Source organism: Bacillus rossius, chromosome 13 (genome assembly GCF_032445375.1).
Source record: "Bacillus rossius redtenbacheri isolate Brsri chromosome 13, Brsri_v3, whole genome shotgun sequence".
Lineage (NCBI taxonomy): Eukaryota > Metazoa > Arthropoda > Insecta > Phasmatodea > Bacillidae > Bacillus > Bacillus rossius.
Genome location: NC_086340.1, coordinates 18,384,842 through 18,403,737, shown reverse-complemented (window position 1 = coordinate 18,403,737; position 18,896 = coordinate 18,384,842). Strand labels below are relative to the sequence as shown.

At 36.4% G+C, this 18,896-nt stretch overlaps 2 protein-coding genes across 5 annotated transcripts in view; both read right to left on the bottom strand.

Moving 5' to 3' along the window:
- Nucleotides 1-18,896, bottom strand: part of LOC134538301 (ras guanyl-releasing protein 3-like) — a 224,174-nt gene that overhangs the window by 91,535 nt on the left and 113,743 nt on the right. The gene's annotated exons all lie outside the window — the stretch shown is intronic.
- LOC134538643 (uncharacterized) lies at nucleotides 1,893-4,788 on the bottom strand. Its single transcript, XM_063380079.1, has 2 exons — nucleotides 4,087-4,788; nucleotides 1,893-3,894 (listed from the first exon to the last, which is right to left on the bottom strand). The coding sequence occupies exons 1-2, from the start codon at nucleotides 4,247-4,249 to the stop codon at nucleotides 2,270-2,272; spliced, it is 1,788 nt and encodes a 595-aa protein (XP_063236149.1). The 5' UTR covers nucleotides 4,250-4,788; the 3' UTR covers nucleotides 1,893-2,269.

The following is an 18,896-nucleotide window of genomic DNA, read 5'->3' as shown; positions in this document are numbered from 1 at the left end:
TAATGAACATTTCTGTGTGAAGTTAATCTTGAACGCAGACTTCCGATAGTCCGGAATCCAACTATCCTGAAAGTCTGATGGTCCGGCAACACGCAGGAAGGGTACTTAAGCTAAAATAACATTTTATTTGTTTAGTATGTGGGTAGAGTATACATAGTAGTGAGAATTTTATCCGAATACCAAATAAATCTTTGAAATTTACAGGTCTCTGTATATAAAAATAGACACGGAAATTTTGCGGATTTATTTCGTATCAGTCTGAAATCAAACAGTTGTTTTAACAGCATACTCTACCCACATATGCTTTCCTATTGGCCGATTCCTTACTGTAGAACCTTCTTTTTTTTAGGGTGGGTCGATGTGATTCGGCCACTCTGCTGCTGGCTGGTAGCTGACTGGCCCACAGTCGTAGAGGGGAGTGGCTAAACATTATTTTGATCCAATCATCAAAGCAGTGCTTGCTAAAGTTTAAATACTGGCAACATTCATTGTGACCGAAAGAATCCGCGAAATTTACGGGTATCTGTAGGGACAGGCATTTTTCGCGAAATAATCTGAACGCCTATTAGACTGCAACAAGGTATACCAGCACCAGAGGTTTCTTCCTTGTGATTGAAGGCCGTTTACGAGAGAACATGTTGCCTTATCTGGCCGAGCCAATCAGGTTGCGTTTGCTTCGGCACTGAATCACTTTGATTGGCGTTGTAACAATCGACATGTACCTGGGAGAAACTCACCCAATCAAAAAACACAGACGATGCTACAGTTTTTTGACTTTCAGCTAGTCCTGGAGTCTTTTCGCGAAGTATGCATGCCCCTATGTATCTGTAGTGCATTAACACACTGTCATTATTTGAAAGACTTTATTTGGAGGTGTTGGAAGCGAAAGGCTGAAGATGTGACAGAGGTGGGATGAATTCTGTCCCAGGAAGACATCAAACAACCTCCACATCGTCTTTTCCCACTTAGGAAAGGAAAGGAAAGGAAAGGAAAATTTCAGCCGAGTTCGAGTTACTTACGAGAGTTCCCCTCTGTACACGTTTCCTCTGAGGACTTCTGTGGAGAGAAAAAAAAGGTCTCGCGTTTCCTTTGAGTTATTTGAAAACATGTAGAACGAAATTAAATCCTGTCTAACGAGTTTCGACGTTGTTTTTCGAAACCCTTCCTTAAAGGATTTTCCATATTTTCTCTCTTTCTTTTTCTGCTTCTTTGCATTCCAGTATATATTACGTGTAATTTTCATTATTTCAGAATATTATTTTTTTTTTCAACGTTTGTATCCAAGAATGCAAACAGAAAAATTTCGTGATGGCTATTATATTTCCACAAAAAAAGGGGTGGGGGGGGGGGGGGGTGGTTTCCTTACTTAGCTACCGTGCCTTCTTCTCAAAATTTCATGAAATTTTCTTTTAAATCTTTTGCTGTCACTAAATGTATGGCAACGACGCAATAATATATTTTTGTGAAAGTTGTTATAAACAAGACAAAATTAAATAATAAAGTTGGTTGGGACTATTTTTTGTTTAGACACTCCAAAACTATTTTATTAATTTTAAATTATAAACAAAAATATGCGTAGCCTCTATGCGCTTTAAAAGTGGAACTTCACACACATGGGAAAAGGAAATTAGTTGGGTGCACAAATATTAGACAAAAAATGTACAAGTGTGCAAATATACGTGTGAATAGAAAGCGTACAAGCTTATGTACATACATGCAAGTCATAAGAATACGAGCTTGGATTCTGAAGTGAAAGTATGCGAGTGCACTATACTCGGAGTGTGCTATAATTAGGGACAAGATTATATGGTTTCATTTTTAGACTGATTTCGTTTTTTTTAAAAAGGATATTTTTATGTTATTGTTTTTATTTTTATGCACTATAGGGGAGACCGGGGCTGGTTGTAACAGTTTCGCTATTTTATTTTTTATCTGATCATGGATAACATAAACGGCACTTCTGACTGAGCTAACTTATTCAGTAGTTATTCTACTTTTACAAAACAATTTTTACATAAATTTTCCTCTAGCATATTTTTCTGTACAAATCTAAAACCTCGGAGGTGTAAAGTGTTACAACCTGCCCCGAGGCGGGGCTGGTTGTAACACACATTGGGGTAGGTTGTAACAACATTACTACAAGGTAAAATATAATTTTTACTGGGATTACTTATAACAAATTACTACTTATACAATATATTTCAACAAAAATTATTATTTTTTCACTTGTTTAACTTCAGTTTGTCAAATATTAAATGAACAGTGGTCCTCACTCAGAGATTTCATCTGATTGGCAATTATGACAAATATACATTTTAGATTTTTTTGCACAAGAAAAATGCGACCATAACTGGCAGTTTAGACAACGAACCCACTCCTCTCCTGGTTTGCTTGTAGGGAATGATTCCAAACACACTAAACAAAAGCACTCGCTTTCTTCCTCTGATGAGCTGCACTCTGCTGATCTTCGTTTTAGAGAATGTTTGGGCGTGGATTTTGCAGGCATGCGCGTTTGTGATACATTCCCTTTTATCTTAATCAAGCCTGGTGTTCCTCGTTTCGCAAATTCTTCTTCAATGGCTTTCTTCTCTGGAGTATCCGTCAAAATGGCACTTTTCCTGGTCTTTCTTCCTCCTTTCCTTTTCCTTGGAGCGACTTTAGGAAGAGGTAGAACCACTTCTGGAGAAAACTTCTCTGGTGTGTGGGAACAGTTAGAAAATGATTGAACTGGTGTTCCTTGTGAATCCCTGGACACATCGTGTGAACAACTTGGTGCTAAGTCTGGATCAGGCCTGTCTGTCACAAACGAAGGAGCGAAATCGGCATCCTGAAATATTTCCCTATTATAAGGATGTATTCCACATTTCTCAAATCCTTGTTGGATATTTCTTGGCGTTGTGGCAGTGGGAAAAGCTATCTTTAAGATTGAGGTAATATCATAGATTGACATAGGCTTAACTGTGCTCTCTGGTGTTTTGTTGTTCCTCAACCATGCATCCATTGCCATATTGATCTGTTTTTTGAGTGGGGCAAAAACACTTCGATCAAGTGGCTGAAGGCGATGAGTGCAGTGAGGTGGGAACGATAGCATTACAATGCCATTTTCTTTGGCAAAATCTAAACAGTTAGGAGCTAAATGCGACTGATGATTGTCTAGAAGGAGGAGGATAGGTTTCTCTGGGCTCGAACGAATACAAGAAACAAAATGCTTAAGAAAAAGCAAGAACTCTACCTCCGTAGTCCAGCCAGACTTATTTGCAGCACCTATACATCCAGTTGGACCATCTCTGATGAAGTGATCATAATACCTTACCCTAGGAAAAATAAACATAGGAGGGATAGCATTTCCAGCAGCATTTACTGCTACAGTTAGAGTAACTAACTGCCCTCGTTCAGATGATGCCATTGCTCCAATTTGTTTTACCCCCTTTCTTGCTACGATTTTTGAAGGATTCTGGACAGTAGTGACCCCGGTCTCATCTACATTCCAAATGTCATTAGCTGTGAAAGAATGGCGATCATAAACTTCAGAGAGTTTGTCAAAAAATTTGGAAACGTTGGCACGATTAAAACTAGAAGCCCTTCCCAAACTAGTTGCCTCTGGAGTCCGAATGGAAAGGTCTGGGTGGCGCTTTAAAAAGGAAGAGAGCCAATCTGCACCTGCTAGTTCTTTGTCACTCCATGTGTTTGGCATGGGAACATTATACTTCTTCCCACATAAGAATGCAAGATGACGTACATCACGTGGAGTGAGTCCAAAATATATGTCAGAACATGTTTTTATGTAGGAAACAAGAGCGATCTCTTGCAAAGGTGTAAATACCTGTCTGTTCCCATAATAACCAGCCAAAGGTTTCCACTCCTCTCGAAAATTAATATCGACTGCATTTAAACCTGAAACAATAGAAAAACCATACAGGCCTATGTTAATTTTGCTCCTGTTTTCACATAAGAAAATCTAAACTACGCAAAACCATATTTTTGTACTAATACAATAAAAAACGTTTACAACCCATTGTTGAGACGTATTTATGTTATAAATCAAGCAGATGTAATTAAGAAAATTCATTAATGAATGCAACTTACGTTTGTTTTTCTTTTTTATGTACCTCCCAAGTGTCACATGGCAGATGTTGTACGTTTTCGCAGCATGCCTAACAGATCTTCCTTCTCTTACAACTTCAGCTGCTTTCTCCAACATGTCAATAGAATATTTTCCTTTGTCGGTTTTTGTTTTGTAGTTACGCATCTGAAATTAAAATTTGACTGGAAGTTATTAATTACATCTACAAGATAAAACCGTTTAAAATGTATTTTTTTTCTTTCATAAAAGACTTAAAAGGAACAATAAATTAGGTAAACGTGGTCACGGGGTAGGTTGTAACAGTACGTGGGGCAGGTTGTAACAGATTAATTTCGCTGTTACAACCTACCCCATGTGACATCATTATAGAAAACATTTAATTTTACCATATAGTTTGTATTTGTTTCCAATGCCAACAAAACATATCAGAACCTAAAGCTTAGGAGATTATTTTGCCCCGAAGACATTTTCTAAACTCCCTATACATTACGTACAATACGAATGTCAGTCAAACAAACAATATTTACTTACCTCGTCCAAAAACAATTTTTTCCTTCTTGTCGCCAGTGAAATCGTCCGACTGCCACAGTGTTACCACTCGCACTGAAGGCATCATAATGTGCCTTGATGGCTGAAACGATGATACGCTCTTGTGGCTGGTCGTGGAACTATTCGCCCTGTTACAACCTGCCCCTGTTACAACCAGCCCCGGTCTCCCCTATTATTCATAACTATAGCATATTTTTTTAAAGTGACACTTAAATGACTTTGACTAATATATATTGCATGTTTACAGTATAATATATTTTTTAATAAACATGTTTAATTATTCGGAACAATAAAAATTAATGGGAAATTATTTTTCAGTTTGGAAAATGTACCAACGTAATAATATACAACTGAGTTACTAATAAAAGTTGCAAGATAAAAAAAATGTATAGTATATTTGCAATATTTACAGTACTTACATTTAGGTATAAACTTCCTGCTAAACAAATTACATTTATTGAATATAAAAATATTAGGTTTTTGTAATTTGAGTTAATTTTTTGTTTAAAATCTAGTTAATTTCATGATTTTAGTTCCAATTTGGTGTTTTGTGGTGACTTAAACTTGCATTTCAGTGAGGTATATTGTTCTGACATGGTTTTCTGTTTTGTTTCGGTTTTATTGCAATTCACCACGTGATTATTGTCCCTTAATATAATATAAACCTGTCATCCAGCAACGCTGCTACCATCTGGCGTTGGGTAGCTAAAATAAGTTACTTAAATTTTTTGTTGCACTTTTATTTACCCTCTGAGAGTTACACTTTGGTAAATTTTCGTTGACGTCATCCCCACAACTACCCTACCGGCTGTGAACAAGTTTCACTTCAATAAATCTTAAACTCTCTTGACGTAACGCGTATAAACAATATATAACCATCAGAATAAAATATGTAAGTCAAACTTTGGTTTCCAAACCCAATCACTATGGTTTCATTGCTTTAGACTGTTTTTTTTTTATTTAACTGGCCAACGAGAACTTAAACATCTCACCAAATAAAAAACCAATAACTTGTTGTCAACGATAATTTTCACTTTATGCGGACAAATCGCATGAAGGCAACAAGTCCATAATTTAAAATAACAAATACTGTTCATTTCACGGATTTTATAGAAACGTACTCCAAGAGTACTACATTAAGCAAGTAAACCAATGCAAAGTTTTAGCATATTTTAATATTACATTTATTTGCATATATAAATTTAAGAACAATGCACTTTTTTTGCAAATGGAACAGAAATATTAGTGTAAAATTACAGATATTTGTAAATTTGTATATTTGCGTGAAAACAACTGTATCACTACAAAATAGTGTTCGCAGTAATACTGAGTTCGGATTTTTATCCGGGCATTTATGCTTTGTGTTGTCCTAGTACCTCCAATAGTTAAAGTTATTTGTTAACGTTACCTGAATAGTTTTCCAGGATTAACCTGATACAATAAAAATAAAGTTCAACTATTGAATTTTCGATTATCTTTTCCATGGTTTAAAAAAAACGTATGCCTGAAAGAAACATCAATTAAAATATAGAATATCGAACCAATTTTTGTAAGAAATACTCAATATTATCTAGACAAAAAAAAAACAAGTATTTCATATGTTCAAAAATAATTATAGTCATGTACTGCACAGGTTTGCAACATCTTTCTTGAAGTGTTACAAACAACATCTTGGCAACTGGTTTCCAAAAGGAGTTTTTTTGTGAAAGGACAGTTTCGTTACTGCGTTTCGTGATCTACATAAACCCACGCAGACTTCCCACATGTGCGCATGCATTTACAAGTATGTGAGCGTGCGTGGTGCTTTCAACCGATACTCCAAGTGGGTGCGGTGTTACGAGCGTCTGGAAATAGATAGCGGCGCAAAATTGCCGCCCCGCGGAGGCAAGTGATATCTCTGTACAACCACCAACCACGTCCATGGACTTCAAAGAGACCTCGTGACACAAACCGCCACCCCTTCGGCCGTCAGGCGAGCGCGAGGGTGGGGGGGGGGGAGGGGTGTGGGAAGCCGGAGAACTCTGAGAAAAAAAACCTTCGCAGCAGTAACCACAAGCTTTGTTTTTATTGTTACGATTGAAAAAAAAATACAGGCACTAAAGAATATTACAATTAATTAAATACATTGTTATTCTTTCATTTTTTTTTGTAAATGGAAAATAAATATTAATGTCAAATTACAGATATTTGTAAATTTATAATTTTACATGAGAACAGCTGTATCACTACAAAATACTGTTCGTATTCTTTCCCAAGGCATTTTAGCTTTGTGTTGTCCCAGTACCTCTGATAGAAGTTATTCGTAAACAGTTCCCTGGATAGCTTACCATTATCAACTGTGCACATTAATAAGAAAAATAAAACAAAATAAAGTATAATTATTGAATCGTCGAATATTTAGCCATGGTTTGAAAAAAATGTGTGTTTGAATGAAACATAAATTAAAATATAGATTTATGCACCAATTTTTGTAATAAATACTCAGTATTATATCGAAAAAACGTATTTTGTATATGTAAAATAACCGTAGCCATGTTTGTACAACGTTACAATATATTTCTTATAGTATTACAAACTATTTCTTGGCAACTGGTTTCCAAAAAAAAAATCTTTAGTAAAAGTACACAATTTTTTTTTTCTTTCTTGTAGCGTGCAGCAAAACTCACTTTATTTTTTGTTGCAAGGCTAGACTCCAATAATGTGTGTGTAATCAAGTTGCTACGTTTCCTTTCTTTCTCGCTTCTTAAGTGATTCCGTTTTTTAATGCGTTTGTCATTTGCTTATAGTTTTTTTAAGGACGGGTCTAATAACCCGTGAGCCAGTGATAAGTGTCACTCAAGTGAACAAATTGCTTCATGCATCATATCGTTCGAGACTTAGGCTAATATCGTTGGATTAGATTTTTTAGTACTGCACAGCAACGATTCATAACTTTTTTTTCACGCAGTATTATTTAAAACAGAATTTTAAAATTAATGTTGAATGTAAAAATGTTACAGAGTATATTTGACAAAGTTATAACATTCCGAGAAGTCTAAATATTTCACGTGCCGTTGAAAAATTAGAATGTAACAAGCCCTTTTGTTTTAATATAACATGAAATTATTTTTTAAATTTAAATTTATTTAATATTGTGCAAATGAAAATTATTTCTCATATATATAAAGAAATATTTGACAAAAATGTTTTAGTAAAGAATAATTTGAAAATCTAAATTCCATGTTAATAATAATCTTTCTTGCTGTGGATTCGATTCAATACACACCCGGATGGTAACCATATTAGCAGCGCGATTCGTATGAAGGGGATTAATTGAACAGGGTTCACAACAACATTAGCATGCTACAATTCAAATGTGCCTCAACATAATATTCGCGGAAAATTTAATACTTCATTAGCTCTGGGAATATTGACACAGCAGTGGTTGGTAGATTCATATTTTCAAGTGGAGGCCAACCGCTTGAATGATATTAAACGGATATACGCAGCCGAAACATGTCAAACTAAGCCAAGGCTCGCTACAGGAATTATTTTTATTAAAATAACTGCCCATATTGTTAAAAGTCATTAAACAGTTAATACTATAACGTATCCCATTGGCTTTGTGAACATCGGTTCGCGCCGTCCGCCACAGATGGCAGCACCGTGGTTACACATTTCCGTTCCACGCGACTTCCGTTCGGTTCACGAAATTAATCTCACGAAATGCCGTGCACCGTGAACTAAGATGTTAAAGTTTAAAAACAGATAATAATTATTTGGCTTAATTTTAAATTATTTGGTCCAGAACTATGTGGTCATTATATAGTTATGCAATATCTAAACAACATTCGTGTACACTGCAATAATTACAACGAACAATAGTACCCCTGAAAAAATTATAATTAAAACATATAACACGGAACACAAACAATGAAATATGATTTCTTAGTTAAAGAAGTAAACGTTGCCTCATTCCTGTTCAACTTTACTTTAAATTAGGAACATCTAAATAGCTGGAATGAAAAATATGTTGAACACAACTTCAAATCAAATGTTCTGTTCTACAGCAAATTTTACGGCACGTAAGATAAAATTTTAACTAAAACAAAATGCCTTTAAATTCTCATAGGTGTTGACAAAACAGGATAATTATCAATATAATGTATTGCTGAAACTATCGACCTCGTCAAAGTATGACGCTATGCCCCCACGCATGTTAACTTTGCGCCACGGATTCGGCAGCAATGCTGGGAGGAACATTATAGCAGAGAACAATTAACCTGTTACACTGTAAGAGCATGAAAACAGAATTCATGCAAGTGTTACGGAGTCAGTCAGTGAGTCAGTGGTAAGAGAGTTTATATTTATAATTAAATACTTAAAACTGCAGTTTTAAATATGACTTCAGCACGTGGTAGTTATGGGGAAGCGAAAATATCAGCGGAAAAAAAAAATGTGTGACGCAAATGCGACGGAAAAATTTATGTTGTAAAAATGGCCGTCGAGTTTTGATAGCCACATGTACTGAAAACTGCTGTACAAAATAAAATAAAAATGTGACCAAGTATTTCAGTACTCTCGCCAGTGACGTGTTGAACATCAAGCCTCGATAACAAGCAAACTCATGTAGCCTCATGTTGTTTATGTTGCAAAGAAACTTATAATACGAAATTCGGACACGTTATTTAAAATATAATACTTTAAAATGATGATGAGGTTGATGAATAAATTCATAAATAAAACAGTCGCTTTTCAAATACAAAAATTTATGGAGGCGAATCAACACATACTTTCTGCGCCCGCCGCTAGAATTCGCTGCCTGAATCGTAAACATTGCTTCCCTGCATCAAACGCAGATAGTAATTAGCAGCACTAAACAACCTAAAATTTTAAACTATCAAAACGGCTCCGATAAACCCCTGGTTTTGGACCTGATTTTCGACAAGGAATTTTATTAAAATACTGCCCATCTTGTTAAAATTCACTAAACAGTTAACACTATAAAGTTTTTGCACACGTTAGAAGATATTTTTTCTATGGCATTATTAAAATATTAACCTGAAGCATTTTAAAACACTTATGTCACTAAGTATGTGTTTGTATATTTATTTTTTTACTTAAACAACTGAAATAAGGATGTAAATACTTACTACGAACAAAAATTAACCTTATTGAGCTGATTCAAATAATTATTTTATTATAATGTTATTAAAATTGTTTTAAAAATCCAGAGGCGAAATTTTTTCCTTGCTCCTTGAGATTACCAAAGTGCATGCTATACTGCCGTGCTGGTAAGCCTCTTTGAAGTTTGGAAGTACAATATGTATTATAATGCCAGTGACTACTTTTAACTATGACTATTTTAGTTAACCAAATATATTCCAGGATAGTTTCACCATCATAAAGTTTCAATGGCTCACCAATACGTTTGGTAATGTCCCCTAATGTTTATGAAAGTGACTAAATAACGTGTTTACGTTGCTACATGCGGGTTCGTCATCTTTGTGACACATTTCCGTCCATCAACTTCCGTTCCATTTTTTCTTTTACGAAATTACGAGAGCAAAGATGTTTACACATACAAAATAATATTTCAATAGAATCCAAGTCAGCAAGAAAACCTTGTCACGACATAACAGTATCCTGGGGAGTGACCCACTAAAGTAGGCCCTACACTTGTATAATTAATGGAAATGATTTTTTTTTGGCAACATTAGTTCGTGACTAGCTATGTTTAATAATACTGTATCATTGTCTGTGTTTCGTGGTTGGTCGAGTTTCTTTCGGTTATGTGTCTACTATAGGCACGGGCGTCTCTGACCCCGGGGGGGGGGGGGGGGGGGGGGGGAGCGAGGGGAACACGTTTTCAAGTACATCCAGTAGTTTTATTTATACTATTTTCGTGTTTATAAAATACATGTATTTACAGTGATGACTAGGGACCGGAAAAATTCGCGGTTCTCTTGTGAGACGTTTCAACGTAGCAGCCTGTGATTCGATAAAGCTTTGGTCGGGCGTTTCTCATTGGCCCAGAGTCACCCAGGTGAGTTGTGAGCCAATAGCACAGGCAGTACTGAGGTATAACTTTTTGTATTTGAGCCTATTGTGAAATAAATTCGCGAATTTTTCCGGTCTCAGGTGATGACATATATAGTAGTAGATCAGATGTCAAATAAAAATTACATACAAATCATGGTTTGAAATTAAAAAAAGGCATTTTATACTAAACTCTACGGAGATACTAACTATCATTTATATAAATAATTTTCTTTTATGCCCCCCCCCCCCCCCAAACTTTATGTGTCAGAGACGCCCATGACATATAGGCACACACGAATCACAGCAATTTCGTGCGGAATTAAAAGGGTGCTGTATGGCACGACCAATGTAAGTAGAGGTAATTTAATTTCGCGGATTCGCTGGGTAGCGCAGTGGACTTGGAGCACGTGTACATCTCCGTCGACGTCGATGATTGGCCTGCAGAGCCCTATAGACACGCCCCTGACGGCTGTGAGCCAATCATGAACAAGGAGAAGTGCCTACCGAATCAAGTGTGACCCACCAAAGTACGTGACCTCTTTATCGTCCAATGATTAGGGACCGGAAAAATTCGCGGTTTCGGTGGCCTTCAGGATAGACTGCACATTCCCCTGTACACACTCGGGCAAATAACGCAAGTTCATTGGCTGCTGACTTGTAAGTCGTCTCAGCTGGTTTGTCTGTGATTCGATCCTTCTTTGGTTGAGAGTTGTTAATTGGTTGAGATTCGTCCAGATTAACAGTAAGCCAATAGCAAAATCATCTAAATGGTTTATGTATTTGAATTCTAGCCTATCGCCGAATGAATCCGCGAATTTTTCCGGTCTCTACCAATGATCATTCCAATAAAGGCTTGATTGTGCATAGGCAAGTTGAGACTGGCCTGGAGTGAAACGAATCCACTAAATAAGTAAGTGTGTCTCTACAAATAAGGCAATGGTTATTTTTGGTCACGTACGCCAAATACAAGGAAGTAAACTACTGGCACAGTGAAAAAAAAAAAACATTGCAGCACAGTGAGCTTATAGATTTATCGCAAAAATAAAAAAAATAAAAACCTATACCAATAACGTAAACAATTAAAATTATATTTTATGGTCCTATTTTCTATTTTCGATAACGTATCCAATTCATTATTGTAACCTTGATGATAGCGCATAAATATTCACAGTTTGTTAAAGTATCATTGAAACTCAATTTTAATTTGTAACAACAATAAAGAATTTATATATATATATATATATATTAATTCAGCTACAGTATAATATCATGTTGGTCAACAATTATCAAGCTTAAAAAATAATTCAAATACAAAGATTTTTTTTTATTTCTGACTCTCGAATACTTTTCTCGAAGAAAAAATTCACATGTTAAAACTTTTTTTTTCCTTTTAAGATGCAATACTCCGCTCTATAAGTTAATGTTACGAAAACTTAAAAAAAAATAATAATAATTTCAGAATCGCTTGTGAGTAGGCTAATAGAAGAGATGATTAGGAGTCAATGTTTTACCCGCATTTGTGGACCACCATTATTGTCCAATGAATATTTACATAATCACCCAATGAACGTTATTTTTTAAGCTTTGAATGAATGCGTGACACAAGAATCGGTGTTCTGAATGGGCGTGCTATCTGTAAATGTAAATGTGATTTCAGCCAATGTAAATTTTTTTTTTAATCGCCTTTTTTCGGACAAAGCAAAACTGCACAAGTCCCGAAACAACCAAACCGTGTTTGTTTTTACGGCGAAGTTTAAAGCTACGCTAACGACACGTGAGTGTTGTGGTTACATTTGAATAATGTTTTTTTTTTTTTCGTCGTGCTTCGGCAGACTTCCGATAGATCAACACTTTCAGGACGGACTTAGCAGTTGCCGAATTAACGCAAATTCTGGATTACCGAGTGAAAATCTCACCGCGATCGTGAAACTCTAACTTAAAGAGCAAATACATCTGCATGATGGTGTTTGTATCATATATATATATAAATGTATGTATGTATGTATGAGACCAAATCTCTTATTTACAGTTATAATAAATGAAATAAAATGAAAATTAATTAATTTAAAGAAAAAACGAATAGCACCGATGGTTTCCCGACTCTCGAGCACGCAACGTTGTCATGGAGACGAAGTACCACTGTTTCCCGGGCTTAAAACACCAATCAACATTGATAATCAGTTTATTATTATATATCAGTTTATTATATATATATATATAAATCCAGTGTCCTGATGTTTGTTTCCAGTGAACTCTTCACCAAGTCAACCGATTTCGATGAAAATTGGCATTTATGTGTAATTTTTTCCAACTTGAGAGATAGGATAGTTTTTATTTCGATTAATGGTCTTAATAATTTATAATTAATAATAAACTGATTATCAATGTTGATTGGTGTTTAAGCCCGGGAAACAGTGGTACTTCGTCTCCATGACAACGTTGCGTGCTCGAGAGTCGGGAAACCATCGGTGCTATTCGTTTTTTATTCGGTACATTACAAAGCATTGTATTAAGTTTTTGTCAAAATTAATTAATTTTAATTTTATTTCATTTATTATAACTGTGAATAAGAGATTTGGTCTCATCCCCCCCCCCCCATAAATACAACCGTGCGAAGCCGGGTCGGGCAGCTAGTTGTAAATATTTTTTGAAAAAAAGAAACAAAAATAGTAATGTAAAGTAACAGATATTTGTAAATTTGTACATTAACATGAAAACTACTTTATCATTACAGAATAGTGTCTGCAGTAATACTGGGTTCAGATTCTTACCCGTGCATTCGTGCTTTGTGTAGTTAAAGTTATTTGTAAACCGTTCTTCCTGAATTGCTTTCCAGTATTAACTGCGCATATTAATAAGCATTAAAAAAACAAAATAAAGTTAAGTTATACTGAACATTCTATTTTCTTTTCCGTGTATTTAAAAAAAATTGTACTTGAATGAAACATCTATTTAAATATAAAACCATCGGCCAATTTTCGTAAGAAATACTCAGTTTTATCTAGTAAAACGTATTTCATAAAAAGCCGAAATAGCCACAGCCATTTCTACTTATTAGCAACTGGTTTTCAAAGGAATTTTTTTTTTTTTTGTAAAAGTACAGATTTTTTTCCCCCTCTGCATTAATCGGAAACGAAAGGATTAATTTTCGAACACTAATGCACGCCAAAACCATTAATTGTACATTTAAGATGTTTTCCCTAACTTAAGTAAAACTGAATACCTATATTTTGTAGGAAGATTCCGGGTTGAGGAGGGACCGAAGCCTGTACGCCTGGCCATGCAGGGAGAGGATCGCATGCATCCTGTGCTTTGTGCGGGGATCCCTTTTTTTTTCGGTCGTTTTTTTTTATATCGGCTGCAGGTCACGTGGTTGACGGACGGACGGACGGACGGACTGCCCGTAGACGTTACGGACTATTGTTATTCCCGGCAGGAGCGCGGTGTGTTTGGGAGGGAATGGGGGTGGAGGGGGAGTAACTAATCGGCACCGCCTCGCACGGTGGATGGCCTCGGAGACCCCCTTAAGGCGGGCGCTCGCGGGCTGTTTAAGGCGGGCGGCAACCTCTGTGGACCCAGACGCGCGCCGGTTCTTCGGCGGGCGTGAGGGGCTCCCGGGTTTGAGACCCCGTGGCTGTCGCGGCCAGTCGCAAAACCAGAATATTACATCCCGGTCCTCGTCCATACAACCCCGGGATTCGGGATGGCCAATGAGTAGGGACAGGAAAAAAATTCGCGGGTTCATTTCGCGATAGGCTAGAATCCAAGTGCGTGTAACTTATTGCCGCTTCAGCGATTGGTAACACAGTTTGCCTGAAGGACTGTGAGCCAAATGAATGACCCCCAACGTAAGAAGTATCGAATCATAAGCATCCCAGGTAGCAGGTGTCACGAGTCAGTAGCCAATGAGCTGGTGTAATATTCCCCGCGTACATAGAGGATCGTGGAGTCCGTCCTAGAGGTCATTCAAACCGCGAATTTTTCCGATCCCTACCAATGAGTAGAGACCGGAAAAATTCGCGTATTCAATTACCTCTAGGATAGCCTCCATTATCCTCTGCATTTCTCAAGTAAACACGCGTGTTCATTGGGTAATTGTGAGGCGTCTCCACTGGGTAGCTTGTGATTCGACGCTTCTTCGGTCGATAGTCTCTCATTGGCCCAGAGAGCTCCAGTTAAACTGCGATCCAATAGCAGAACCAGCAGAATTGTACACATGTTTGAATTTCAGCCTATCACGAAATGAATCCGCGTATTTTTCTGGTCTCTACCAATGAGGAAAAAAACTCATACAGAAAGTATTTAATTTTTTAAAATTTAATTATATGTCCTTATACAGTCATTTATGAGTAATCAGACTAGAATTCACGCGATAACGATAGCGCCTTAAATTTAAATAAACTAGCAATATTACATGCAATTAATAAACTAAGCGAATTGGAAACTATAAATATATATATATATATATTGCAATTTTATTATCGAACGTAACGTTATAACAAAAAATAAAACCTGTAACTGCAAGAAAATATTGTCTGTTTACTATTCACACTTGTAAAAACTAATAAAACGACAACAATTGAATACGTAAGCATTATTTCAGGTAATTCATTCTAATTTTAAAAAACGACGCGTCGCAAAACGCAGCTTTTTAGACACTTTTCCACTCCTCGCGACTTCTCTGTTTGCGGGCGCAAATACGACTAGAAACATCCTTTGAAATAAGATGGCGGACAAGAAAGACAAAGTTACAGTGACAGATAAAATGAAAGGGTTTCTGTGGGAAAATTTTCGTTTTAAGTTGAATGTTTAATATAATTTTTTATGTCAATCCTGAAAATTCCGAGCTTAGAGAAAATTTCGAGACTGGAAATGGGTCGGGATCCCAGCGAATTCACTAGTCACAACGCTTGTTACAGTCAGTAGAAATTTATCAAAATTAAAATAATAATACTAATAACTTCGAGATTTCTTGAATTGTAGGTTGTTTTTTTTTTTTACCGCATAACATGACGGCAAAACGCATTAGTTTATATTGCAGACGTCAGCATCGTGTTAACAGTCAGTATAAGACCGTTACTTTGATTATGGTGACTGAAATGTCAACCGAAACATCCGATAGCTTTTCGTTTATGAAGAGACAAAAAAAATGCAAGCCAAGAAACCCCAGAAAAACTGTAGCGAAAGTTTGCGATCTTTTTCCTGGTCAAAAATGAGTCATTAATTGGATCATTCATTAATTATTATCAACGATCAAATCATTTAATACAGTAAAAATAATTTATTAAATAAAGTTGTTACAGCGTCTGGTTGGTGAGACTAAGGTCCCTGGTTCCATTACCTAGCGGGTCGGGAATTTATTTACCCCCTCTCCCTCACTTGAAATATTTCCCTGCATTGTTCTGGGCTGGCTGCTGTGTTGTCCCTTCGCAAGCTGTGACTCGGAAGGCAACAGTAAACCATTGCAGAATCTTTAGTCACCCCCCAGTCACACCCTGACCATCTCCCCACGGCGAAAGGCTGTGGATTCCACAGCTATGAAATTATTTAACCCTTTCACTCTATTCGTACGCTGTATGATAAATGGAGTTTATCAAATTTTGAATGTGTGTGAGATCATGGTTAGAGCCACGGAATTTTCGCGGATTCATTTAGTCGCAAGCTAGAATGCAAAACTCCACACTGTCGCACTGTGTTCGTGATTGGACCGCAGTTATCTGGACACGCCCCTCTACGACCGTGAGCCAATGATGTCCAGCTAGGAGAGAAGTAAGCGAATCAGGTAGTGCCAAATAACAAGGATAAAAATGTTCTCGCTAACAAATCAACCAATGGAAAAGTAAACATGGGTCGAGAACACCTATAACTTTGAATTCTATCCTGAGGCCAGAGGAATCCGCGAAATTTCCGGGACTCTAATCATGGTGTACATGCTAGTCGACATCATATTCTACGTCTATGAAAGAAAGAAATTTTATTATAATTTTATATATTATGATATAATAATCGTACATTAATATTATAACTGAAGCTTAAGAATATTAATAAATAAAATATATTAAAAAAAGAGTTTTGTTAAATAATAAAATCAAAATGATATCCTAAGATCGAACAAATTGTGACTGAAGGGTTAATACATTTTGGTTTTAATTTTGTGTCACATTTCCACAACAAAATGTTCAATATTTTTGAGGGGAAAAAACTTAAATTAAATGAAAAAAAATCCCAGTTAATTGGATTGTAATTTTATTGCATGCATATAACGCAGAATGCATACGAAATGTATCCCAAATAATTAGTGACATAACAAAATGGAAAGGTAATAAAAAAAGTTCTTCCATCATCTACACGTATGATAAAAACTAAAAAAAAAAAAAACTAAAAATAAAGTGGGTTGTATTTTGGAATACAGCTGCTAGGAGTTTGTTTTTGTTTCGTGAAGTTTCGTTGTACTGAACAGGAATGTTTGTGTATAAAAAAAAATAATGTAACAAAATTTATCATGGTTTATTTATTGACGTGAATTCGATGAACGTCTTAATTGAAGGTCGGGCGGCCACGCCAGAGAAATTGCAACACCGAACATCGACGAACACGGCCCATGGTTCACGACCACTGGCTCAACTGGCTCCATATCAGCATCAGGATCACCAGAGAGCACATACACGTCCATTACCAAACAATGCTCTGTATTCCCCGTCGCTTCTCGCGAGGCAGACGGCTGAGGCTCGCTCGAGCGCAAATTACGAGCCACGCTGGCTCATTTCTCTCGGCTACTCTTTGCCTCATTCGATACCTACGACACTTCTCTGCAATTTTAATTGCTTCTTCTAGGGGGGATTTCACTTGTTTTCTTTCTTTTCTCCAACATAACCCCGTTTTCGCTTAGGCATGGTGTTATTAATGGCTTCAAAACCAAATTCGGTTAACTTTGTAGTTATTCCACTCAACTAGCACCACTCAATGCTCACTCAGAGTAACTTAAATTTTAAATCACCCTAATTGGTCTATTACTCCCGGAGTGACGGATCTCACTGATTTCAGTTCCACGCTCCCCAACAACGCTCATTACGTCATCACTGCAAATGTTAACCGGGTGAGTCATACTCAAAGACTACGAGCAAAGTATGTTTTACCAAGATATATTTACTTCAAATCTGTAACTTTCATGGTTTGCAAATTTTAAGCGGTGTCGAATCCTCAGCCGAAGTGATACCCAACCCAAGATTAAAAACATTCATATTCCTGTCGGAAATTCGTGTCAAAACTGTGCGTTAGGCTCATTCTAGGTTGAGGCGTATACGTGTTCACTTTACATCAGAAAGGAACACACTACTTTCTCTCCAAGCGCATTATTTATTTTATAATTCCCTACAGTACTTATTTTTTTATTTAAAAAAAATCCACCCGGAATCAATAATCTCATTTTAGTGTTCCTTTAAACGGTGGGAAGCTTTAAAATATCCATTGCACTTTTAAAGTTTAATTCACATAATAATAAGAAACCTCAACAATGAAAGAAAAAATATATAAAAATGCAAAAACACACGAAACAAGCTAAAAATCAGCCGATGTAAAATGTTAAAATCATGGACAGCATATAAATTTCCGTTGAAGGAATCAGCCGGAAAAACATTACAGCACAGAAGAAAACAGTAATGCTGCCGTCGTTGTGGTGTGCAGAATATCTGTTTTGTCACATCGCTGGGTTCACGTGAACGTCTCTGTGTTGTCGTGTTGTGCTCATTGCCCGTCTGGTATCGACTTTGGGCTCATCTGTCTGTCGCTGTTTTTTCCACGCTTGTGTGTCTCGTCGTCGACAGACTGTGTCCGTCTGTGCTGTATTTTATTCGGTCTAGTCCTTTTCAACTGAATATTCTGTACTACCTATGCATTTAACTTTTGACATCTCATATTGTAGACTTGTTTTCTGTGACCTCTCTTCCCCATATTGAGGTTTCTTATGACAAACATTGTAAACAGCAATGTGGTAAAACAATTTAATCAGTTTTTTTTTTTTGCTTAGTCGTGTACTACTATCAAACCGGAAAAGAGCTGAATTTTGCCGAAAATAAATTTAAAAAAAGGGCGTCTTCAATTGTGTACACGAGTTATAAAATATAGTGTTGTGGCATTACTAATAAATTAACCAAAAAAATTTAAATACTTGCATACTAAGCCAATAAGTATATGTTTGTATATTTTTGTTGCTTAAACGACTTAAATCAGGCTGTAAAAACTT